This window comes from Cervus canadensis, chromosome 28 (assembly GCF_019320065.1).
Source record: "Cervus canadensis isolate Bull #8, Minnesota chromosome 28, ASM1932006v1, whole genome shotgun sequence".
NCBI lineage: Eukaryota > Metazoa > Chordata > Mammalia > Artiodactyla > Cervidae > Cervus > Cervus canadensis.
This window is the reverse complement of record NC_057413.1, coordinates 48,053,548-48,078,924: the sequence shown is the minus strand read 5'-3', so window position 1 is coordinate 48,078,924 and position 25,377 is coordinate 48,053,548. Positions and strand designations below refer to the sequence as shown.

Here is a 25,377-nt window from a genome sequence, read left to right as displayed (position 1 = left end):
AGGACAGGGGTCTCTGATCTCTGGAACCTCCCTACCCTCAACCACTTGGCCTCTCTTCTAGCACCACCCCGAGAGGGCCAGGGCATTTCATCCAGAGGTGACAGTGGGAAGGGAGCTTCTGCGGAGCACATGAGCCCGGGGCAGGGGAGCGGCAGGGCGTGGGGCTTAACAGGAGTCTGGCATTCGGGAGGGGAGATCCTGACCCCTCTGTGTTCAGCATCAGGACCACGGCAGCAGGGACAGTGAGGAGCAGGCTCTCGGAGTCCGGGCGGGTGGCCGAGTCGATGCTGGCGAAGATCTCCCTGGTCATCTGGGCGTCAAACAAAGGGTGGACGGAATCTTGGCCAGTGACAAACGTGGGGATCTCCGAGGAGCTGGCGATGGCCAGCATCTTCAGCGCCTGAGCAGGGGGTGTGGAGACAGAGTCAGGAGTGGGCACGGCCTCTGTGCAGAAGAGGGGAGAGAGCCGGGCTGCATTCTAGACCTCAAACTCTGGGGCAGCTGAGTTGTTTGCAAATAGAAATGAAAGAGGCAGTGATGGGACATCAAAGGCTTTTTTAAAAAAAAAGAAAAGAAAGCCAGCCAGAAAACCCAAGGCTCCAGGGTAACGTGAACACACAGCTTCTCTCTGCCAGGACTGAAGCTCGGCCATGCAGAGGTGGGTGGCCACCCATTCGCAGCATCCCCTCCGGACGGAGCCCTTTCACAGCCTCAATGCGTATTCAAGACTTTGCTTGAAGCCACCTTCCATCTCATTCGGTCGCTCCTCCCTTTAAAAAACCTCTCCCTCAGAGTTCTGTAACTTCTTGTCCTCCTAGTCATCCTACCTCTCTGGAGTTCCTCTAATGCCTGATCCCAACCACGGAAGCTCTGAGTCCCCCTTCTCCTCAAACTCTGCACCCCACCCCACTCCATGCAACCTCAGGCTCTCCCCCACTGTCTCTACCACCTGTATGCCAACACTCCCGCCCCCGTCCCCAGGCCGCCAAAGCCAGTATCCAGCCTGCCTGGATGAGGCTACTTGGGTTGCCTCACAGGCAGAGTGAGGCTGGAATTACAGGAAAAAATACTTGGAACGTGCAAATGCGTTGGCTGGTTCTCAGAGAAACTGAAATTAGGATGAACACTAAACCATCAGAGTGGAGAAGGTCTTGGCTGGTGAAAGGGCTGACTCTGGAGAGGAAATCTCATTGGGATGGAGGAAAGGAGAGCTTACTCCTCAGGACGATCCCCTGGTGAGGGCTGGACCCATCAAGCAAATGCCACCTCATAATGAAGTTTTCTCCCTTTGGCTACACTACCTTCCCCGCTCCAAGCTGAATTCTGGACATCTTAAGTTATAAACAAACTGATGCAATTCTGTTATAGGGCAAGAATTTGAGTTCAGAAGCATTTGGTCATGCACTTTGAAAGGATCAGGGAATTCTTTGAGCAGACCTGGTCTGGACTCGGAATGCTTGGCTGATCTGGGGAGAAGCAGCAGCAGGTTGGCCCCATAAAGGAAGAGCCTGCTGGCCTCCCCCAGGCACAGACTGCCCCAAGAGCACCTGTGCTCCAGTCCACTGGACTGCTGGCATCCATGCTCAGAACTGCTCTGGACAAGGCCTGCCTGTCCCCTCAGGGAGCCTCAGGTTAAACGGAGCACACACTGGCCAGGCCTCCCCACCAGCCTGCTCCTCTGTCTGCAGCACTCAGAAAGCTGAATCTTCCTCCCTAAACAAGGGCCTCCTCTCCCCACTCCCTGGGCCCAGGGTTGGCAAGGCTGCAATGCAATGCTGGCTTGGCTTTACCCACATCTGGTGAGGAGGTACTTTCTGTGTTCTGGGACCACTCAGATAAAATGGCTAAAAATTACTGTCACATCTAAAAATTTTGACTTTAATCAGGCACTAGGTTGTTAGTAAAAATCCTTGGAAAAGTCAACATACGTAAAAATTCAACTTGACTTTCTCTGCACATCGCTTCCTCTTTCAGAGTTCCCCACTAGTGAAAGACCACCCCATCCACCCCTGCTGCTCAACTTTAAACCTGGGAGTCATTCTCAGAAACACCTTTCTCCCTGCCTCCACACAGGCGTTTTGTCTCCTGGACTGTCCAGCTGGATCTCCTCCATCCCAATGTCTCCTCCTTGTTTGAATTATCAGAGAACCTCCTCAAGACCAGCAGAGCCCACCCCTGACCTACCCACCCTGGTCATCACTCTACCGCCAGGCCCGGCCCACTCACCGCCAGCCCCGCCTGCTGCACCAGGACGGAAGTCTTGTACTCTTGCATGCAGACCAGCACAGCGTAGATGCCGCCCTCCCTGGCGAAGAGCGGGCGCCACTCGTGCTTGGTCATGAGCAGGTAAAGGAGCCGCAGAGCCAGCACCACCACCATCTTCTCTCCCACCTGGTTGGTCAGCAGCTCCACCAGCGTCTTCACCAGCTTCTCCCTGAGAGAGAAGAGACATCAGGGTTTCCCATCCCAAGAGTCTCGCCTGACTGCCCGTCCAAGCCTGTCCACAAAGATGCAGTCCATCCCCCCTCACCCTCTCCATCCTACCATCCCCGCCTCAGGCTCCCTCCTGCTGCCTGCTCCTCTGCAGTCTGTCTCAGCTCTTCTCCTCATCGAGTAGGCAATATAGCAAAAGGGTGATGAGCTCTGGCTCATCTTTTCAAATAAATCTACAAATTCACCATAATGTTAAAATCAAAATGCCCAAAAGGTGTTTTTGTTTTTGTTTTAAAAAAGGGCAGGGTTTCCTTGGTGGCTCAGTGGTAAAGAATTCACCTGCCAACAGCAGGAGACACGGGTTCAATCCCTGATCTGGGAAGATCCCACAGGTTGTGCAGCAACTAAGCCTGTGAGTCACAACTATTGAACTCATGTTCTAGAGCCTGGGAGCTGCCACTACTGAAGCCCGTGTGCCCCAAAACCTGTGCTCCACAAAGAGAAGCCACTGCAATGAGAATCCCATGCACAACTACAGAGTAGCAGCTGCTGGCCAAAGACAAAAGTCTGCACAGCAACTAAGATCCAGCACAGCCAAAATAAATAAATAAACAAAATGCCCTTACCAAGAGAAAAATGTTTCAACTGGTCTACAAAAGATCTTAAAAAAAAAAATGACAAGCCGACAAGTGCATAAGAGTATGGTAGCCTGCAGATACTCTTGCCCTCAGCCTTATGCTGACAAAGACTTGTATTGAAATATTTTTATTTCTATTATGAATAAGCTATTTCATTATTGTTGCACACCAGATGATGCAACCTGATGTAAAATATAACTAAAATCAAGAGGGAAAAAAATGACAGATTTAGGCACAGAAAGAGAAAATAAAATAGGCAAGAATAGTCAAGGACTGGTTGGAAAGAAATAACTGTAGACTTGCCTACTACTTATCAAAATAAAACTTATAATGATTAAAACTCTGGAAATACAGCATAGCCAAACAGATTAGAAGAGAGATAAGGGCAGCATCTCAGCCAGTGAGGACAGCAAGGACCATGCAAAACATGAGGCAGAGACATGTGGCTATCCATCTGAAAAAAGGAAGGCTGGAGCTCTGCTTCACTCCACTTGCAAAAATAGACTGCAAACAGATTTTAAAATGTATGTGAAAAGTAAAGTCACAGATATTTTTAGGAAGTATAGGAAATATTTTTATAGTCCTAAAATGGAATAGACCCTCTTCAAACCTAGAAACCATTAAAAAAAAAGTTGAAAAAGACAGCAGCATGAAAATCTAAAAGTTCAACATAATAAAAGATACTAGCCCCAAGACAAGACCCTGGGCACCTAAGCTACAGAAAGGGTCAGGTGAAAACGCAGATCTGAAGGGAAGGAAGCAGTGCCTGCAGAATCCTTGGGTCACAGTGAGCGTCTCAAGGGGAAATAAGCTGGACTAACATTTTTCTGCCCTGGGGCAGAGATGAAGTTGGTCTGGGAACTAGGAAGGAATGGAGGACAAAAAGACAAATCCTGAGAAATAACGCAAATAAAAGCACTGAGAAGGTTCTGTTTACTCCTGCCTCTTGTGTTGGACAACAAGGTTTGTTCTGGGGTTTCAAGGCCTGGAGGTGCAGGGATCCGGGGCCCCACAGAGCCATAACCCCACCCAGTGCTGAGGGGGACCAGTGGCCAGAGCACTCGTGGTCCCTCCCGGGGCAGAGCTGCTTTCCATCTTCTCTCATGGGCCTTACGAGGACTACAATGTGAACCAAACGTATTTTAAATATATAGCCCCCTCTCTGGAGCCCTGATTTACTGCAAACAAGTTAATATCCAGAGGTGATGTACATGAATAAACAAAGAAATATGTAAGGATGTTTACTAAAATGTTAACAGTGACTATCTCTGCATAGAGGCTTTTCAGATGATTGTTATTCTCATAATTTTCATTTTCTTATAGGAATCATATGTATTATCTTATATTCAGAAAATAAAGAAAATATGATTATAGAAGAGACAATATTTGGAACAGAAATAATGAATTAATATCCAGAATGTCTGCAAATCAATAAAAAAAAGACAAAGACCCAAGAAGAAAATGGGCAACGGATAAGAATATTTATAGGAGAATACAAGAAGCGCATGCAAATATGCCTAACTTCTCAAGAAATTAAAGACAAAAAGATACCAATCACTTCAAAATTTTGTCAACCTGATAGGTTTTTGAAAATGATAATAGCCAGTGCTGGCAGATGTGAGGAAAAATAGATCCCTTAGAACACTGTGTGTGAGAGAACAGACTTGTAGTTGCCGAATGGGGGAGGAGGGTGGGAGAGGGACGGACAGGGAGTTTGGGAGTAGCAGCTGCCAGCTATTATACATAGGATGGATAAACAACAAACTCCTACTGGATAGCACAGGAAACCATACTCAGTATCCTCTAATAAAAGATAATGGAAAAGAATCTGAAAAAGAATACACAAATGAATCACTATACTGTACAGCAGAAATTCACATAACATTGTAAATCAACTATATCCTTCAACAAAATAAAATTTTACAAAATAAGGCTACATTTGAATTTGGATATAATCACATTGCAGAGTCCAAGGCAGCAGTGAGAATGAGGCAGCACCACGCGGACGGACATACTGCATGCAGACACACTGCGTGCAGGCAGAAAGCTGCAGAAACAGGCAGAGGGTGATCACATATACTAAAACTCAAATGCAGAAGACACACTAACAGATATAAGCCTCTAGAAGGTCTGAAGGATATGTGCTGAGATGTGTGACAACAGCAGTAAAATGGAACTCTGACTTTTCATTCTCTGGATCTTTTAAAATAAGAATGTAATGGTGTACTACTTGTAACTAAGAAGTATTTTTTAAAAAATTTAGGGGACTTCCCTGGTGGTCCAGTGGTTAAGAATTTGCCTTGCAATGCAGGGGATGTGGGTTCGATCCCTGGTCGGAGAACTAAGATCCCACATGCCAAGGGGCTTTAAGCCTGCAGACCACAACTACTGAGTCTGTGTACCACAACTAGAGAGTCCATGTACTGCACATGAAAGATCCTGCATGATGCAACGAAGACCCTGAGTGACACAACTAAGATCTGAGGCAGCCAAATTAATTCATTAATTATTTTTCAATTTAATAGGAAGAAAGTAGAGAGAGAGAAAAAAAAAAAATACTCAAAAGCCAAAAGGACCTCGATTTGAATCCTGATTCTATTATCTGTCATATTGGGCGAGTTACTTAAATTCTCTAAGCCTCAGTCCCTGACCCACACAGTGGATAAGAATAGCATCAGGTTTTCCTCTGGAGATGGGAGGATTTAAAGAGAGAATGCTTATAAAACTTTAAGCACAAGAGCCTGGCACGGAACAAGTGCTCCAAGAATATTAACCACCATATAGTCCACCTTCCTACTCAGTTACACCTCAAGCTGACCCTTCTTTCCCCCAGCCTTTCTAACTCTTGATCTCCTAGCTCCTTTCCTCCCTACCACTATCCTCCCCCAACTGACAGCTTAAACCATAACTCCCACTTCCCTCCACAGGGTTCTAACCTCAGGAATCTGTCGGGACGGACCAGGGGGTGGTCTCGCTCTGTGACCTCCTCCACGGCCTGGGAGAGAGCGCAGAGTGCTGAGAGCTGCAGACTGGTGTCCAAGCTGGAGATCTGCACAGTGGCCACGACCGCTGCCACGTACTGGTCCAGAGAGCTGCGTGGCCCAGGACCCCGCAAGGCTCTAATCATTTCTGAAAGTCGTGACAGAAAGGCGGTGGCTTAAAAAAAAACAAAACTGTGGCATCTTCACCTCGGAACTCTCTAACGGCCAAGCCCAATTATCCTACTGACGTTTGAACACCCTGTTCACTACTGTAGCTTGCATCCAGAATGCTCCGAACTCTGTGTGAGGGATTTAATAGTCAGGCAACGAAGATGACGATATTCTAGAAAACGGACCCTCTTTTTCCAGGGAGACTGAAGAAAGGCAGCAAGGACTGTACATAATCGAGGTCCAAGGAAGGAAAATGGATACACGCTTCCAATGCACTTTCTCATGCAGAAGTGATCTCGCTCCACGGCATGCCCTCCCCTGACGACCCACTTCTCTGGGGGGGGACCCAGGACTTACTCCCACCTCTCTGCCCTCCCCTCCCAGCACCTGACTCACCACTGGCTGCCTCCTTCATCCCGGGGGGCAGAGCCATCCCCTCAGTCACCAGAAGCTGGTTGAACAGCTGCGAATCGCTCTGTGCCATGGGCGGCTCAGTTTTTCCCTTGACCGGCTCTGCCTCTGCCTTGAGGGGCTCGGCCTTCACTTTGGGGGACTCAGTCTCCTCCTCTGAGAAGGTGGCCTCTGACTTCGACTCCTCTTCAGGATCCAGGGTACTGGAGTGGCTTTGTGACGAGCCACTTAGAGCGTCGGGCTGCAGCCCGTACTTGGTGTAGATCTGGGAGTTGAGCAGGTCACTGAGGGTGCTGCCCTCAAACCGATTCCTGAGAACCTGCAGCAGACCCTCTGCCATGGCCACGGAGACAGACATTTCACCCAGGGCCTTCTCATCCAGGATCTGCCAACAGAAAGGCTTATACTTCAGGAAGGAGCCAACACCAAGGGTATGGGGACAGTAGCAGGAGGTGGGCCACCTCACGCTGGCGCCCCGTGCACACTTCCTGCATCCTAGGGCCTCCCAGCCTTTGCCTCATCCCCAGGGAAGGATTCCTTGGCTCTCTAACCTCTAAGCTCTCTAAATTCACTTCACCCTCCCCTAGGCAGTCCCACAGGGTGAACTACCTTAGAGAATCCCAACTCTAACCCCACCCCAACCCCCATCAGGCATCTCCAGTCTGTAATACCTCATCCAGGTTCTCCCGAAGTCTCTGGAATATTGGCTGCTGCTCACATACATCCAACTTCTTGATGAAGAAGAGCAGCTCCCACCACTCAGCCTGGGTCAGGTAACCCGGTTCCTCATTCCTCTGAGGCTCGGGCTGGAGGTATGGCAAAGAGCAGAGCCCGTCCACTGGCTTCCAGTCCCAGGAGGGGAGTGCTGGGGAGACAGGCACGGGGGGCCTCAGCCTCTGCCGGGGGACTGAATGGATTCCTGAACATCTGGGGCAGCTCCTGGTCCTGAGAGGGCTGCATTCTGCCTGCTCCTCCTCTGTTCAGACACAGTGTCCTTGTCCCCTCCCTGGCTCACCTGTGCCCAACACAGCAGCCCCCGCCCCCTTCTCTGCAGCCACTGAAGCCGTGTCCTCAGCAGTCTCCTCAGGACCCAGGATCTCCAGCATGTGCCAGTGCACCCAGTAGGTACGGCCCGTCGACTGCCAGAAGACCTGGTGTGGACAAAGGGAGACACAGAGAAGATGAGAGAGGGCTCAGCCCTGAGAACCCCGCACTGGGCAAGCTGGAGTGGATGGCCAGACCCAGGCTTGGGGCATGCAGCACTCAGGGGCACGCCAGGCTAGGCCTGGGAAATCTCCAACACACAAGGCTCCCTTTCCCAACCAAGGCATGCCCTGCTTCTCCTCTCCTCCTAACCCGGAAGGCCTCTGCTCCCACAGTCCCTCCGAGCCCACTCCACTGCCAGGGGTGGGGATATCTGGATAGACCAGTTCTGCTCCTGGTCAAGGGAGTTTCTCCTTGACCTCACAGCCCACCCACTCCTGCCAGATTTTCCCCGCCCTCCAAGAGCCCCCTCTCCATCACTGATCCTCTTGAAAACATTCCGGTTCTCTGGGGGTATTCTCCCTGGGTGGCCGGCCAGAGCCCCCAGCATGAAGCATGATGCCCCAGCTCTGCCCCACGCAGACGGACCCCCGGTGGTGGCCCTGCTCACCTGCACAGGGGGCACGCCATTGTTGCTCTGCCGGAACTCGCCCTCGTCCCCCGCGCTGATCTCTTCGTAGTCATCCAGCATCCGCACTCGCATCCCCGGCTGCAGGGTCTGCTGCACATACTCACCGTAGCCACTAAGGCTGGAGAATTCAGCACGCTGGCGGAAGGCCCGCCCTTGCCTCCTGGGGGTCGCAACGATGGTGGGGAGTAAAAGGCTGGGGCTTGAAATGCTGGGCTGAAAGATGGACCGGGTCGGCCGGGGTGGCAACGTGCCCTGTTGGCTGAGGTTCCGGGCCCAGCCCATGCTCCGCACCAGCTCCGAGATAAGGTTGCCCACAGCCATACTGAACTCCAGCTCCCGCTGTCCCCGGCTCTTCTCCCGGCCCAAATCCTCCCTCGAGGTTGGGGAGCCTCGGTCTCCAGCCCCCTGCTCTGGACTGTTATTCAGCTGATCCAGCAGGGAAGTGACACACAGGTAGCGTTTCACCAGGGAGAAGAGCAGTTTTCCTGGGATCTGGAGGACACAGTCCATGGTGTAACTTCCTCTTCTCCCAGCTCCCACCCCTCTCCTTTCCCTCGACATCAGACTCTCCAGAAAAGGATAAAGGCCTCATCCCCACACCTGCAGTTCCCAAACGGTGACTTACATAAGAAACACCCAAGGAATGCCTTAAAACAGACTCCTGGGTTCTCATCTCAGAGACTCGGTGTGGGGAGGATAATATGAACCTTCATTTTAGTAGGTTCCCCAGGCCGCCCTGGTGCTGGTGCAGTCCTGAACTACATTTTCAGAAATCATGCCCTGGCCCTCGTACACAGCCTTTCCCCCACAGCTGCAAGGGTACCTGAGGCAGGTGAATGCCCTCAAAGGCCATGCAGTGCTCCTCGGAAGACGTGGTCTCTGCGAACAGTTCCAGCAAAGTATAGCGGCTGTCAAAATCCATGTGCTGCTCGATGCCGTCTTGTTGGCTCAGTGACAGAAGGACGTGAGCCCGACTCCCTGTAATGCACACCGGACCCAGATCTTCTCCTCAATCCCCACTACGCCTCCCCACATCACCTGCCCCCAGACTGTCTATCCTCCACCCCAGAGGCTTTCAAACTTCTTTGTGACTGAGACTCCGAGGAACAGACACATTTCACACAGTCACCTGACACGAGTGTAAACTATGTGAAACTGAAACATACATCTCATGCTACAAAACTTACACTACTAAGTGCTCTGAGCTGATGTTTCACATTTTTTAAAAAATGTTGGTTATAACCTACGAAAGTGATTTCACAACCAACTAACAAATCTTCAACCAGAACACATAAACTTATTCTCATTTCTTCTCTGCTACTTCCCTGAGGACAGACAGCTAAACCAGGTGCTATCATTCTATCCTGTTTCTGCACCTGTGATGGCTTATTAATCTACATTTTCCCTTTGCAATTAAATTGATGTCTACCAAATACTAGGTGCTCTTACAGAGCTGGGAAACCCCTCCTCTTCCTGTTCTTACTCCTGTGGCCCCATTCTCTCCAGGGGCTCCCTTCTTCCCATGGCTGTCTCTCACCAGCATCGTGGGCTGCCAGGGCCTGCAGCATCTTGCCGGCACTCCGACGGATCTGAGGCTCAGGGTTGCACAACATGTGCATGAGTAGGTCCAGGGCGCCCGTCTCCCTGAAGACCCCGGTGAGGGGTCCGATGCTGGCATAGGCGCTGAGCACGTGAATGGTGTGGAGCACAGCGGCCGTGAGGCTCGAGGTCCCACCTTCTGCCAGCTGTCGGGCAGCCCTGCGCACCAGTGCCCGCACGTCGGCCTCCATCTCTCCCATGGCCACGTCATCCAGACCGCCTGGGTCTCGGGGAAAGCTTGCTGAACCCCCAGCTGTCTCGTGCTGAGGTCCCTTAGACAACGCCCGTTCCCCTAACAGCATGGGGCAGCTGGCATAGACCTCGGGGGCTGACAGCCACATGAGGATGTGCTCTGCCTTGCCCTCCTCCACACCCACTCTGCCCACTTCCCCACACCTCAGGACACTCCATCGGATCAGGTATTCAGGATGCCCATCCTGCCCAGGCCGCTGTCGAAGGAGCTCTTCGGGATATGCCTGTAGCCGGGGCCCCAAGGGCACCATGAGGTCCCCAGTGCGCCGTTCTCCCACCATCCTGACTTCCTGGGACACACAAGGAGAGAAACAGAGGCACTGTGGGAAAGAGAAAAACCTACGTGAAGGGGGTGGAACCTTGAGGCGCACACAGGGTGGGGGGTGATTGGTAGGCTGCATGGAATTTGGAGGCCAAAGAGAAAGGCCAAGAATAGGATGGAATAAATAACCTAAACACACTTTGGGATTTGTAAGAGAAGGAGAACGAAGTGAAAAACAGTGATAGGAGGAAATGAAAAGGTTTCCAAAACGGAAGAAATTACAAGAGAGGAGGAGAAGAAGAGAAAGTAAGATAACAAAAACAGCGGATGATTAATCAGGACAATTTGGGCAGAACAGGAGGGTGGCTGAGGGGTACAAATCAGGACTTAGAAGGATGACATGGGTGAGCAGGTAGGACAGCAGCCTGTGAGACAGTGGGGCCAGAACAAGTCAGGAAAGTCAGGATGGGGGAAGGAGCAGGACAGGGAGCATAAATGACAGGTTAAAGCTGGAATGTGGGTATAAAGGGGTGGGTTGTGGCAGATATTAAGAAGAGAGACTAAAGGAGGCAGATGACTGGATGAGAAAAAGATATGAGAACACTGGGAAAGGGAGAGGGGACTAGGGATCCAAATAAAATTATGGGAGGAAAAAAACCAAGTCCCACCCTGCCCTTATGCTGTATGTATGGTAAAAGTCTAAGTCAAGTGGATCTAGATGTAGGTAATAATCATGGAGTTGAAGGGTAGGGAATGAGGTCAGGAGACAGTAGAGGTATTGAGAGAGGCAATACAGTACAGATTCAGACAAATGGGACTCTGAATTCCAGCTCCTTCACTTCTTATATGCGTACTTTTGGACAAGTCACTCAATCTCTAAGCCTCAGTTTTCTCCTCTGCGAGATAATAATATTTAAACCCAACTTACAAAACTGTCATAAAAACTTACTAAGATCACATATATAAACCATTCAGAACAGCCTCTAGCATACAGTGAGAGTGCTCAGTAAACAGAATCTAATACTACTATTCTTAGTGAGGGAGATGGTAGGAGCAGTCCCCAGATAAGTAGAACGCTAATGTGTCAGAAGAAGATTATAAGTAGGTGCGGAGTGACGGCTATGTTAGAGTTCAGGGAAAGATGTGAAGCAGCGTGGGGGCAACAGGGAATGGTGAGGATAAGAACGGACAGCAAACCCAAATGAAGAAATGGTGATCAGAGCAGGGGTCATGTTGGGTTACATGGATAGAGGATGAGAGTAGAAGAAAGGCGTGAAGAAGAGGGGAAAGACGGGATGTGGCTCTCAAAGGGGGTAGGGGTCCAGATAGCATGCGGGGGGTTGGGGGGTGGGGAGGAGAGCAAGACAGGGAGGTAACCAAGTGATGTGCGATGGACAACTGATGAGCAGGATGAAGTAACACAATCGGAAAGGCCTAAATGGGGGCAGAGGAAGGGCTGGAGAACAGGAGCAATAAACTGAGATGCGGAGGCGAGGTCTTGGTTGCGGGGATGAGACAGCAGGTAAGCGTAGGTGGCAAGTCAGGGCCGAGCTTGCAAGCCAGCAGGGGCGGCGGGGGAGGCGGGCACCCGCCGCGAGAACTGGCTTGGGGGGCTGAGGAGGTGGGGGGGCGCGGTCGGAGGAGGCTGACCGGACCGACCGAGCGAATCTCGGCAAGACCTGGCTCCTGCCGTCAGCGCCACGGAGAGTGGCCAAGGAACAGGGAAAGGGACGGGGAAGGGACGGGGCAGGAGCGGGGAGGGCGCAGAACTCTCCTCTCACCTCCCACCTCCCGGCTCGGCCCTCGCTGGGGCCCGGCGCCGGTCCCGCAGTGCTGGCCCCGCCTCCTCCGCGGCTCCCTTCCGGGTCACGCCGCCAGCGCGCTCACGCCCGGGCGGCTACGGGTCCCAACGCGGCCCACAGCGAGCGCGGCGGCACCGTGCGCAGACGGAGCATGCGTAGTATACCTGTCTGGGGGCGCGCTGCAAGGGGAGCCTCGGGGACGTGGTAGCGTGGCCCCTTTTTCCGCAGCCGTAGGCCGCCCTTTCCGTTCCAATATCGGCTTTGAAGCCCTCCTTGCCCTTTACTGGGTCTGCTTTCTTCGTCTCCCACGAAAATGCACTCCCATCCTAGGGCTGTCCTCTTAGTTTGCTCTAGGTCACGTGGCCGTGAGTTTCCCAAACCCAAGGCTTTGGATTGGTTGCGTTCTTTTTCCTATTAATTAAAATTGCTTCTCTCTGTGTTGACCTAAGGACCTAGCACAGCTGGGGCTGAAGATAAAGGCCCTAACCATCACCCCCGATGTGTTCCTTAAGTCAAATCAGTAGAGTTCAACAGCCCAAAAGCACCCCTTTGCATTTCATTAAACAGACTCTTGTTTCTCAGAAGGTTTGCGTTCATACCTCCCTCCCTCCCTCCAATATGGGAAAAGAAAGGCAAAGACCCCACAGTCTGTGCACAAAAATGATACATTTATTGAAAGAGTATTTTTTTCTTAATACAAAAGAAAGCTCTGTACATAGGACTGTGACCATGTCCACTATTCCTGGGTCAGCATCCCAGGGGAAGTAGAAACCACTAACATACACACCCCACATTCGCACACACACATTCACTCAGGCACACACACACACACACACACACACACACACACACACACACCCCAGAGCCACCAAGGAAGGGAAACACCAAGGGTCGCTGCACATAAAAATGCCACCTCATCCTTGACGCACGCATGTTCTCCCAAGGCCACGCTCACACGACACACATTATAAGCACTTTGCCTGATTCACTCACTGGGTCTGTCTTTTGTGGGAAGGAGAGGAGGAATTCATCAAGGTCTCCTCCCCAGTGTGAGGGAGAGGGGAGTGAGTGAGTGATGGTGGAGTGAAAACAAGAGTAGAGAAAAGGGGCTGGGCAGTTGCAGACCTGAGTCCCAAGCTCCCCCACTCTCTGACCCCTGATTTGCCATGCCCCAATCTGTAAGCCACCCATAAGCCCCCTGCTATCTTCTGGGGAAAGCCAGAAAGATGGCTTCCATCTTGGCACCCCAAACTGGGGCAAGACAGCAAAGGAGGTTAGAGGTCCGGAGGGTCTCAAACATGTCGGCAAATCATCCCCATGTTAACTAGGCTGTGTGTAAAAACTTCCCCCACCCCTTCACCTAATCACAGAAGCAGGCTTATTTCTACTCAAGGCAGACCTAAGGGGTTAATAAAATTCCACCCACCCCCCCACTGCCCTGTTCTGAAAAAGCTCCCTCTTTGATACAGGTGGTGAAGGTAGGCTCTGACACAGGGTAAAAGACCCTCCCCCTATGTTGGCCCACCCTCAAGATCTACCCCAAAGGGGGCAGAGGGGGTGGGGCACGGCCCCTGTACAAATTACATAAATACTGAGGTTACACTTAGAAAAATAAAGTCATTTTCTTCAAGGCTTTTTGTCTTAATTTTAAAAAGTTACAGTAGCTGCTCACTCCCTGGGAGAGCTGCCATTTCTGGCTCCCCTAACCCCACACTCAGCCCAAGAGCTGCTCCCAATTCTTCTGCCCCCCAATCCTGCCTCTCACCCCCTCCCAGACCCCACCCTGCTCACTGCAACTTGGGCCCCAGGCAGCTGCAGGCCTGGGGGCGCGCAAGGCTGCAATGCCCATGCGTGTGGCACAAATGAAGTCAGTTGCCTCTGACACCCTCCCACCCCCCACCCACATTTGGTCTCCCTCTTCCCTCTCCCTAGCAACAGCCCTGAAGGGCAAAAAGAGGCCCAGAGCTGTGGGTCACCCTCCCCACCCCGTCGGGGCATGGCCTGAGGGCCCCTCCCCCGGTTTTCTCCTGGAAACAACCCAGGACCGGGCAATCTCCCCCCCCACACTGGCGAGCCCCAAGCTCATGGGGTGGCTCTGTCCCCAGAGGCCCAGCCAGTTCCGGGGAGCCTCAGGGCTCCCCAGGGAAGGGGAGCTTGGGCAGGGAGGGGGACGAGAAAAACGCCATAAAAAAAAGTTAAATATTTTAAAAATATATATTTATAGATTTGTTTTCACTTCGTCTCCTCAAATAAAAAGTTCAAAATCAACTTTAAGTAAAGCAGCTGGGAGGAGAGGGGGGAAGACAGGGGGAGAGGGAACACGGGTGGTTCCCTCCAAGCCAGCAGCCCCTGGAGTTCCGAATGGAGCGGCAGGGCAGGGCAGGGCAGGTCGCCCTGGGAATCTGCTGTGCTGGCGCACAGGCCCCACTGCTCAGGAGCTGTAGGGGCCACGGGCACGGCTTGAGGGAAGAAGCCCCATCTCCCCAGCTGGCTCCCTGAGGGGCAGGGGGCGGGCTCTTCTGACCCAGCCTGTGGCAGACACGGTGCTGACGTGAGGTCAGCAAGGAGACTGGGGAGAGGCCCCTCCGGCTGCTTCCTCAGGGGGACCCAGTGCCTAGTCCCACAGAGACCTGTGTGTGTGGTGGTGGGGGGGGCACGGTCCCATCGGGTAAGCTAATACTCATGGCAAACATGGAGCCAAGCTGGCAAGGGGAGTCTGAGGAGGGAGGGCAGCCCCACCATCAACAGAAATGGGAGGCGGAGCTAGAGCGGGGCAGGGGGCGGGAGGCCGGGGTGGAGGGCAGGCTGGCCCATTTCTTTGGCTGGAGTGAGAGGGCTCAGTCCTGTGGCTGCCCACGCTCCTCCCCGCCTCCCTCCTGCGGCCCGTCAACATGTGTGTAAAGAAAACGTGAAAAGGCAACAATAAATAAGTGGCGCCGTCCCTTGGGCCATCTGTCCAGGGCGGCAGGGCGGATCAGTCACTCTTGGTGCTGTGGGCGGCGTCCAGGTTCACCACCTGTAATTCGGTGAGGTTGCTGCTGCTCCCGGCCTGCTGCCCTATCACAGCCATCTGGAGGGAAGGGGGTGTGTAAGGAGGAGGTGGGGGGCTGGAACTGACTGGCCAGCGCAGGCTACCCGCTGCCTGCCCGCCCGCCCGCCTGCCCACCACCCAGGCCTGACCAGGAAAATAGACGGGCCTCCCGGCTAAGGATCTTGGCTTGGACCACCCCGTAATGAAATACCCCAAGTTAAGATAAAGAAGAGGCTGGCTGGCTGGAATGGAAGGTGCCCCCACCTACCTGGTGAAGCTGAACTGCGGAAACTGGGATCTGCACTGTCCCAGATGGTGCTGTGAGGAACACCTGGGGGACGCCACCTGCACGAGATAACCACAGGAGAGACTCAAATCACTTGCTCAAGAGAAACTTCCAGATCTTGGAGGTGTGATGGTAAGTGCACAAGTTGACTAGGTGAGTCTCAGATGTAAGTGCCCAAGGGTGAGTGTCCAAATGTGTCAAGTGTGCATGTGAGTGTGGGTGTTCGAGTGTGTGTGCAAGCATCTGTGTGTGTATACATATAGATAAATGTGTGAACATCTGGTTTGGGTATGTGTGAGCGTGTGCATGTGAGTTGAAGGGAGACATGTGAGTGTGTGAGTGTGTGTATGTGTGTGTGTGTGTGTGTGTGTGTGTGAGGGAGGAAATGGTCCTCCTTTCTGCAGCCCTGCCCCTGACTCACCTTGCTCCTGGACCTGGCTGTGGGACACCTGCATGGTGGATGGCGCCTGGGAGAAGGCATTGAGCACAGTGAGGCTGCCATCAGCCAGGCCCGAGGTGGGCGCATACATCACCGCATGGGGGCTGGGGTACATCATGTGGCCGCCCACAGTTGTGGGCACAGATGACGTCATGATGGTGGCAGGCAACGTCACTGGCAAACACAGACACACATCAGGGAGGTCGGCACTGGTGCTGACTGAGAGCCCCCATCCCACCCCCAGGAACCCCAGGCCTCCAGAGCCCTCCTGCCATTTCCCAGGTCAAAACCTAGACAAAGCTTCTTCCTCTGTTTCCTGTCATCGACTGAGAAAAGCCTTATTTTTTGCTTGAACACAACCGCACCAACCTTTCAGTGTATCCTATCACATCATTTTATTCGATTATCTATCTGCTTTGTTCCAAGACCCCAAGGCCCTGGGAAAAACAAAGATTATAATGACTGACCCAAGCCAAGGAGATTCAGATACTCTTCTCTGAGAGAGAACCTCCACCCCATTTCTCATCCGTTCTTACTCCTCCTCCCTCTTCCTCAACATGAGGCTAACAGAACCAGCTTTTAAACAAGCACTTCTCCAGTGTTAAATGTGTGTACAGTCACTGGGGGATCTTGTTAAAAGTGCAGATTCTGATTGAGTATGTTTGGGGTGAGGCTTGAGAGTCTGCATTTCTATCAAGCTCCCAGGTGATGATGGTCCTCCTTCCACAGACCACACTTTGTGTAACAGGGTTGCGATTAACAAGAACTTAAAAGTAATTTTATTTTGAAAGTGTCTCATCATTTCTAAAATGACTAGAGACATGGGGGGACTTATGATTACTCAAAAGCTAGGATACCCTCCCACAAGGAGACAAGTGCTCTGTAAATACTTCCTGGCAACTGAGCAAATGTGTGTCTGTGGGAAAGGAACTTCTTTCAGGGCCTTAGGCTTTTCACCTGAGTGAGATGGAGAGTGACCTCAATGGTCCCCAATTTCTTCCTGAAATTCACAGCCCCACTGCAGGGCAGGATTCAAAACCAGCCATCCTCACCTGACTTTCTCATAAGGATTACGGAAAGGGTTAGTTAACCCAAAAGCCTCAGTCTCCACATTAAGAAAGGTCACATCCTGACCTTAGTTACAGGATGGATAATCCTGGGCACCTGCTGCTAGGACTCATGAATGAGGCAGGGCAGGGAGGTGACAGAGTTTCAAGCTATACCTGTCCCGCTGGAGGAGGTCTGCGTGAGGTCTGTGCTGCTGTCGCGAGAGGGAGACGCTTGCTGTGGGGCCTGGTGCACCTGAATGGCCTGCACTGGGACCTGCTGGGCCACTGCCCCACCTATAAGACACAGAGACTTACTCGTGCTCTGTCCTACCTACCCACCACCTTCACCAAGCACCCTCAAACACCCCCAGGCCCAAGGGGCTGACATTCTACCCCCAACTCCCATCACTGTCCTTCCTGAGAGCCAAAGAGGCCCCTGAGGTCCAGAATCTTATCTCCAGGGGCTTCTATACTCTGTTCTTTCCCTTCCCTCTTTCTCCTGCCCCAGACCCTGCCTCTCCCCTCTTTGATTGACACAGGAGCAGGCACTCATCCATCAAGGACACAGTCTGCCTTCCAGTCAAGGTAGGGAAGTGGTAGAATGTCTGCTGTCCCTGTGGCAGTGGGGGCACAGAGCTGGGCTTGCTAGGCAAGACCCGAGTGTATGGTGGAAATTTACTGACAAGGACAGTTCAAGTCCCAGCGGGGAGAGGCATGCCTACCAATGGGACATAAGAGGCTTCTCTCAGGCTCTGGCCCCTGTCCACCCTCCTTCTGAGTAAAAAAAGACCTTCTTCTTGCACCAGCCCTAAACCCACTCTTAGCATGCTCAGTTTGCCCCTTGTGACTCACCGGGCATGAGGGTGAAGCTGGTAGGCAGCTGCATGAGGCCTCCGGAGGAAACGGGGCCGCTGCCTGTACTCTTCAGCACAGTCCCGTTGGCACTGCTGACAGCGCTGGGGCTGACGCTAGCAGACACTGGTGCCAGGTAGTTGGTGATGGGAAAGGAGGGGCCGCTGCTGACTTGCATGGTGGTAGAGGTGCTGGGTGCTGTCTGGATGGTGGAGGTGGTACCCGGCAGGTTGGTGACGGTAAACGCCGGCTTCAGTGTATCCTACACCCAGAGTAAAGATGGAGTGGTGAGCCTTTCCCAGATCCTGCTTCTGAGATAGGTTTTTCAGTTTTTCAGGGAACTTAGGGTTTGAGAGCGATCTTGAGGGGTCTGGCAATGAAGCACCAAAGACTATTCATTCAGCAAAATGTCCTGGGAATAAACTAACCCTACCACTAAAAGATTGGGGAGTCTAGAACACTGACTCTCCCCTCAGGGAGCCTTTGTTCTTAGAAGAAGGAGAAAGCCACGAGATGAGAACCAAGCCCAGAGAACTGAGGGGGGTTCAGACCCTGGAGGTGGGTCAGCGCGGGACGTTGGCGAAACAGTGGAGCTCCAAGCCCCTGATTGGCGGAGGCGTTGCTAAGGCAAACAGTGCCGCTTCCTCCGATTGGCCAGTTCGTGAAGAGCCACCCGGAAGGTGGAGCTCCCCAGCGCAGTAAGGGGAGGAAGCCCCGCCCCGCTCCTAACCGGGAAAAGGAAGGGGGCGGCGTAACCAGGGCCGGCATCCCTAACAGCCGAGTGAATACACTCCCTAACGTGCGCAGGCCCGGACATCCTGAAGAGGCAGGCGGCTGGCTAGTAAGGTAGTCACCAGCGTAGCCAATCAGCCGGCCTGCTGACAGTGCTGGCTTCCCAGGACCCTGGAACCCATAAGTGCTCCCTTCCTATTCCCGGGCGACCCAGTCAGCCAGGAGGGCAGGGCTAAGCGACGCCCCCGCCCCCAGCAGGGAGACAGCTGGCGGGAGGAATGCAAGAGCCCTGCCAGGCAGGCGGGCTGCAGGCGGGAGGCCGGCGTGGAGCCGGAGCCGGCCTTATATGGGCACGGAGGCCGCCCGCTTATCTAGGGGGCCGGCCTCCTGTCAGGATAGCGAGGATGGACACCTGTACCTTAAGATGCGGGGCACTAACCCGGCTCCACTCCACATCAGTAGGCACCTATCCACCTGTCCAGGCCAAGGAGAGAGACCCCTTCTTCCCCTCTCTGCTGGTCAGGTCCTTCCCCTTCCATCCCCTCAGACAGGAGACCCAAACACACCTTGGTCTCCCCACTGCTGTCGGACTCCGACACCTGGTAGGTGAGGTCTGTCTCTTCAAAGCCGGTGGCACTCATTCTCTGGTCTGTGGTGGGGTCTGAGCGGGGTGGAGAGTCTGGCGAGTTGAGGCAGGTCTGAATCAGTGCCTTGCCAGTCTCACTGGTGATCATGGGCTGCAGTTTGCGGGTGGCAAAGGTATACACATGGCCTGTCTCACTGGCCACCAGCAACAGCACCTGTGTCCCTGTCAGCGTGGACAGCTCATAGGCCTGGGGGTAGGGGGGAGGAGATGGGTAGAACAGCAAAATGTTTAATCGCTACCTTCCTTGGCTAGTAGGAAAGAGAGGGAAGTACACTATGATCTCAAGTTCCCACTCCCATAATGACCTTCCTCTCCAGTGACTCTAAGGGGGTCCTGTCTGAAGGATATCTGAAGGTTAGCTGAAGAGTAGAAAAACCCCATGCCCCTCCTTTGAGGAACAGCCCCACTGACCAGCAGAGACCCCAAGCAAATAGTCACAGCTCCTGGTGACAAAGCATATAACCTCAGCAGACACAGAGTGGCCCAGGGAGCTGCTCCTCACTACAGCTTGGTGCCAGAGCCTCACGAAGAGATGGCTCCCACCACCTCCTCACCGTCACAGGGACCAGGATGAAGTCGCTACTACACTGAGTATCACATAGATGTCAGGGATAAGGAGCCACCTAAACTCGAAATGTCCCATATTTCTTTCCAGAAACTGCACAGGCACTAACCTGTTGCCATTTTGTCCTGCTCTATAAGACTCTGCTCCCCCTTTTCACTTTCTTTGTCTTGAGGCAACAGTGTCTGGAGTGATGGGAGATAGCAGCTAGATTAGCAACTACTACCCTGCCATAATACCGACTCGATGGGCACGAGTTTGAGCAAGCTCTGAGAGTTGGTGATGGACAGGGAAGCCTGGTGTGCTGCAGTCCATGGGGTCACAAAGAGTCAGACATTGAGCGACTGAATTGACCCTGCCATAAAGCCAGGAAGGGGCCTTCAAGGAGGCCCCTTGGCCTCATAGGTGGCATCCTCACTCCCAATAAAGTTCCACAACCCACTGGAAGCAGCCTTGGTCTCTATATGGGATGGATATAAACACCGGCCAACGTTTCCAGAGTTCAAGCTTCTTGTTTCCCAGTTCCTCTGCTTGCATCCCTTCCCTTATCTTCTATAGCCCAAAGACTACTCCTTTCCTCATTCTTTTCACTGGATAATCAGCTAGAAGAGGAGGCATTGCTAGGTACCTCTGCAAACCTTCTCCCCAAACTCCGTGCACCGATTTTTTCCCTAGGGCTGGAAATCCCACTTATGTCAAGGGCAAATGGTTCTGAGGCCTGTCCTGCAGGGAGTGTGCCGGCTTCCAGTAGATGCACGAAGACCCATGGTCATCGCAGGACTTGGTTTCTGATGCTCAGGGTAGCATCCGTTTTCCTGCCCTGCTCCCTTAACTGGGGCTCTTGAGCCCCATTCGGTCATCAGCCCTGCCCGTCCTTCCAACCAGCACCACTCTAGCGATGCCCACCTTCCTCCCACACATGTTCGCTCATTGTTGTTATACAGATCCAGCCTCCTCTTCCCCAAACCTTCTCATCTGTTCCCCGCTCTTCCGGCGCCTTCCCCGGAACACCAGAGAGCACTGGACCTACTGACCCCTCGGTCTCATTCACCACCTCCCCGGGAGCCCCGCAGCCTTCCATCACCACTCTTCACTCCTCCGCTCTGCAAGGGCCCGGTTCCTCTCTCGCGCCCGTCACTCCCACCTCGGCGCCTTTCCTCGCTTTTCCGGACCTTCGCGGCATCTCCCCTCTCCCCACATTTCCCTGGCGGCCCCTCCCCTTTCACCCTCCCGGGGCAACAGTCAACCCCTCCCACACACCTCCTGCGGACTCGCCGCCTCTCACCTCCGCCTCGGCTCTGCCTTCCTCCCGGGCTCCCCTTGCGCGTCCCCACCCTCCCGGGCTCCCGTTGGCCGGCCAGCCTCCCAGCCCGGTACCTTCTTCATGATGCCCGTCTTCCTCTTGCTGAAGGTCGTGTAGCGCCGCAGCTTGTTGTCGATGAACTCCATCTTGATCTTCACGCGGCCCCGAGTCTTCTTACCCGGCTTGGCCCCGCTCACCGCGCCGCTCACTGGCCCGTAGCCCCCCGTGGCCGCCGCCGCCGCCTCAGGCCCACCGACCACCACACCGAGCTCCATCTCGCTCAGGCTCCGCTTCAGGCCGCGCCGCTCGGCGCCCAGCTCTTCCTCTTCGCCCGACTCCGAGTCACCCTCGCTGCCGCTGTAGAGGGCCCCCGCGGTGGGCGCCGGGGTGGTTGTCGCTGCTGCTGCAGCCTCCCGCTCAAGGCGGCCCGGCCCGAGCCCTGCGCCGTTCCCGGGGACCCGGCCCCCGTTAGCCCCTCTAGTCCCGCCGCCTCCACCGCCCGGCCGCCCCGTCGGCGTCCGGTTCAAGCTGCCCCCCAGGGCTGAGCCCCGGCCCAGCGCCGCCGCGGCCCCAGCTTGGCTCGGTAACATGGCGCTCAATACAGGAGGGCGGACGGGCAGTCAGCGAGGAATCGGAGCCGCCGCCGCCGCCGCCATCGGCTTCCCGGCTCAACCCGGTGCTCCCGCTGCTGCTAATGCCGCTATCGCTGCCGCCGCTACCGCTGCGAACCCGGGGCCCCTGCACGCCCGGGCCGACCTGGGCCCTCACTTTCCTGCCCCTGTGGCCCGGGTTGCCCCAGGCCGCGCGGAGCGCCCCCTGTCCGTACGCTAGGGCGGCGCGCCCGGCGGCCGTCAGCGTCCCCCGGGGGGCAGGGGCTGCCGGCCGCGGCCGAGACGGCGGGTGGAGGGGGCCGGGACCACGCGCTGGCGGCGAGGGATCCCCCGACCCTTCCCCCCATATAAAGAGATACAATGTTTCCTTTTATGGCGAGGCCGCTCCTTATATGGTGAGCCCCTGCACCCCCGCCCCATTGGTCCGCGGTTCCGGCACCTCCGCTCCCCATTGGCCCACAGGGGGCGCTTATTTGCATAGACATACCGAACTCGCTGCTGTCATCCCGCGTCAGACGGCGACTCCAAAAGGGGAGGAGCCGACGCCTCTTAAAGGAACAGGAGAGGAGGTACGACTCCGCCCCCCTGGCCAGAGAATGGTAGAGAGAATTGGGAGGAACCTGCAGAGAGGAAGCCTGGAAGAGCACTGAAGCGCAGTCTTGCGGAGAGGGAGCCGCGTTGGGAACTCGGCGCTGCAAGGGCTGGAAGCCAACCAACACTGGGATAGTCCCTGAGTGGATTGTGTGGATTGCAGTAAATTATATGCAGCCCAAATTCCCAGGGAGTGCAGGGATTAGAGCACTTCCCCAAGCCTTCCTGAGGGAGTCAACGTTACTGGCCGAGCAGAGGAGGCTTGGGTCCCCGCTGTCCAGACTTGTCGCGCCGCGCGGCCTCTCGGCTCCACCAATTCCCCTCCCCCCAGCCACTTCCTTTCCCTTTCCCTCTCTTTTCAAGGAGACGACACTTTCCCACCAGGACGGCTCCCCTCTCCTCATTCATCATTCTCTATACTGGTTGCGGGGGGCGGGGATCTTTGGCAGACGTACATCTGGAAAAGACCCGGGGAGACAGTCGGCCTCCCGGTCGCCAATGGGGGCGGGGAGGAGAGATGAAGATCTGTGAAGACTTCCAGCTGCGGGCTGGACTGGGGGAGGGGGTGGTCCCAGGGATAAAGCCCACCCCCAGCCAGTGCAGAGGCCTGGGAAAAAGTGTAGAGGGGCAGAAAGCAAGCAAGTGCACACACGCGCGGCACACAGACACTGCAACACACACAGTGCAACACACACACCAACAAAGTTTAAGCAAGTGCGCACACGCGCGGCACACACACACTGCAACACGCACAGTGCAACACACACACCACGCGCACACACAGTGCAACACACACACACACACACACCCTTCTCTTGAAAACCATGAAAAGCCCATGGTGGGGGGCGGGGCGGAGTTAGACTGGAGTGCTGCAAAACCCAGGTTTACAGTCTGGGTCTGGTTCTTAACTACAAGGCAGTGAAAGTGACTTGAACTTCACTATTACAGAAATTATTGAAATCTGAAAGTTGCCTCTTCCTAGCCCTGCTCCTGGAAATAAGTGTTTGACCTCCCCAAACTCCACATGACTTCACTGTTGGTACCCATGCCTCAAGGTTCTTAATAAAGATGAGATAAGATACAGATTAAAGTGCAGTGGTGGTCCAAGTGGTGAGGTAATCACCTTATGTTTAAGGCGATTGGGAGAGAGTGATGATTCCCACCTTAAAATTACTGTAAAGATTAAATAAAGCAGTCGGTGGTGAATCAAGTAGTAGTGATAAGTATATTTAGTATACTGCATCCAGCATGTAAATTATTATTAATTTAATGGGTCTCACAAAAAAAAACCAAGAGTAAATATTCTTGTTTACTTCTCTTTGCATTATTTTTAGTTTGAACAATATAAAGTTGCCATTTTATAGGTCGAGGGTGGGATACTGTTGATTTCATATGGTTCAATGTGTGTGTACTAGATGACAATGTCAACTGCATATCTTACTGTGAATTGCAATCCAAGGACTTTGAATACTACTGAAATTAAGTATGTTCAAGATTTGTGAGATATCATGTGTATGTATACATACATACATGCACAAACATAACTAAAAACACAGCTTGTTCATTAAACCCCAAATACAGGAATTAAGAGCCCTCCTCATCCCCCTTTCCTAATAGTTTTTTAAGGAGTTTTTTCCTCCTCTTTTCCTAATTTACTCCACACAACAGGTAGTTAAACATATGGAATGTGTTAGCTCAAGAGGAAGAACAGGTCAAATAGATAAATAGGTTCCAGACAGGCTTCAGGGGCCACAAATGGCTGCTTGGGATTTGTCTTGAGCTTCACAGTCTTACAACCACAGCCATCGGGATTCATTCTCACCTGGCTTCTAAATACTTTTCTGTTTGAGAACACATGAAGGGTTCTCAGCAGAGAACCACAGCTGTCTGCCTTGTCCACAGCGAAGGGGGTCCACAAGGAGCATGCTCGGCTTCCCTTCACAGGTTTATGGGTCCCCCATTTCACCCAACCCCAGTGTTAGTGGCATCACCAGTATTAGTGCCACAGCTCCTGCGCCTGCTTGCCATGGCTTCATCTTCATGACCCTTTGTATCGAGAGCTGGGGGGGCAAGGGGGAGGAGGGAGTAGTCCTCCACCCACACCACATTACTGCAGGTTCAGGAAACAAAACTGCTGATTATTGGATAAAGCCAAAGTGAAAACTGGTTCAGGGACCTTCCTGGTGGTTCAGTGGCTAAGATGCCACACTCCCAGTGCAGGGGGCCTGGGTTTGATCCCTAGTCAGGGAACTAGATACCACATGCTACAAAGAAGATCAAATATCCTGTCTACTGCAACTGAGAACTGGTGTAGTCAAATTTAAAAAAGACAAACACATGATTTAAAAAAAAAACTGGTTCATAAGTGTGTTTTGTTTCAACCACAGAATATTTTCAAATCAGGATATTTTACATAAAAATCTGAACATACAGCCTTTCTAAAAAAAATTGAAATTTTTAGCAACGCTGGACCTACATGACCACAAGAGCACAACAGGCTGGAGGGCAGCTGAATGATGGCCATAGAAGAGGCGTTTGCTCTCAGGTTCCCCACAGACTCCGCACAGCCCACTGAACTCAGATAAGTCCCGTTCCTGGCCTCCCTGGAATGTGAGTTTGGTGCCTCTCCGATAAGGCCTCGACCGCAGTAGCCCCCTGTCCATCCAGACCATGAAGGACCTCCAGAAGGGCATCAAGATTCCAGGCAGCTCCCCTCATTCTATGCCATTCCTACCTGACCTTTCTTTCTTCCGATTTTTATCACCCAAATAAAATCAGAACAAACTTAAGATTGCTTTAAAGAAATTGCTATCACAAAAGAAAAAGAAAAATTGCTAACACTCTAAAACTATTTTCATGGAACTTCCCTGGCGGCCCAGCAGGTAAGACTCCGACCTCCCAACACAGGGGCCCCGGCTCCATCCCTGGTCAGGGAACCAGATTCTACATGCCACAACTGAGCAACCAAGACCCAGCGCAGCCAAATAAATAAGATGGGGGAAAAAATTGTTTTCAGATTTCCCTGGTAGTGCAGTAGATAAGAATCTGCCC

The 25,377-nt window shown here is 53.2% G+C and overlaps 2 protein-coding genes across 7 annotated transcripts in view; both read right to left on the bottom strand.

Moving 5' to 3' along the window:
• CUL9 (cullin 9) overlaps window positions 1-12,501 on the bottom strand; it is a 35,603-nt gene extending 23,102 nt beyond the window's left edge. For 4 of the 6 annotated variants that reach the window (XM_043449347.1, XM_043449351.1, XM_043449352.1 and 1 more), the window contains exons 1-10: window positions 12,204-12,350; window positions 9,847-10,450; window positions 9,133-9,287; window positions 8,289-8,801; window positions 7,650-7,785; window positions 7,306-7,499; window positions 6,620-7,019; window positions 6,008-6,200; window positions 2,227-2,434; window positions 204-400 (exon numbers count right to left, since the gene is read on the bottom strand). In XM_043449347.1, the coding sequence (XP_043305282.1) occupies window positions 204-400; window positions 2,227-2,434; window positions 6,008-6,200; window positions 6,620-7,019; window positions 7,306-7,499; window positions 7,650-7,785; window positions 8,289-8,801; window positions 9,133-9,287; window positions 9,847-10,441 (2,591 nt within the window). In that variant the 5' untranslated portion in view covers window positions 10,442-10,450; window positions 12,204-12,350. Of the gene's footprint in view, window positions 1-203; window positions 401-2,226; window positions 2,435-6,007; window positions 6,201-6,619; window positions 7,020-7,305; window positions 7,500-7,649; window positions 7,786-8,288; window positions 8,802-9,132; window positions 9,288-9,846; window positions 10,481-12,203; window positions 12,351-12,388 lie in introns of those variants that run through there. The other 2 variants (XM_043449350.1, XM_043449348.1) reach the window with 2 other exon arrangements.
• Window positions 12,502-12,871: 370 nt separating this feature from the next.
• On the bottom strand, window positions 12,872-22,102 carry SRF (serum response factor). Its single transcript, XM_043449388.1, has 7 exons — window positions 21,199-22,102; window positions 19,180-19,446; window positions 17,882-18,143; window positions 17,204-17,323; window positions 15,963-16,154; window positions 15,524-15,600; window positions 12,872-15,294 (listed from the first exon to the last, which is right to left on the bottom strand). The coding sequence occupies exons 1-7, from the start codon at window positions 21,712-21,714 to the stop codon at window positions 15,199-15,201; spliced, it is 1,530 nt and encodes a 509-aa protein (XP_043305323.1). The 5' UTR covers window positions 21,715-22,102; the 3' UTR covers window positions 12,872-15,198.
• Between the last annotated feature and the right edge of the window lie 3,275 nt (window positions 22,103-25,377).

What these genes read in the sequence shown, in the direction of transcription:
- SRF (XM_043449388.1), bottom strand. Translation starts at nt 21,714, where the DNA reads ATGTTACCGAGCCAAGCTGGGGCCGCGGCGGCGCTGGGCCGGGGCTCA. An exon ending in AGACGGGCATCATGAAGAAG is followed by an intron (nt 19,447 to 21,198) that starts GTACCGGGCTGG and finishes CCCTACCCCCAG; the next exon opens with GCCTATGAGCTGTCCACGCT. An exon ending in CAGCCAGGTCCAGGAGCAAG is followed by an intron (nt 15,601 to 15,962) that starts GTGAGTCAGGGG and finishes TATCTCGTGCAG; the next exon opens with GTGGCGTCCCCCAGGTGTTC.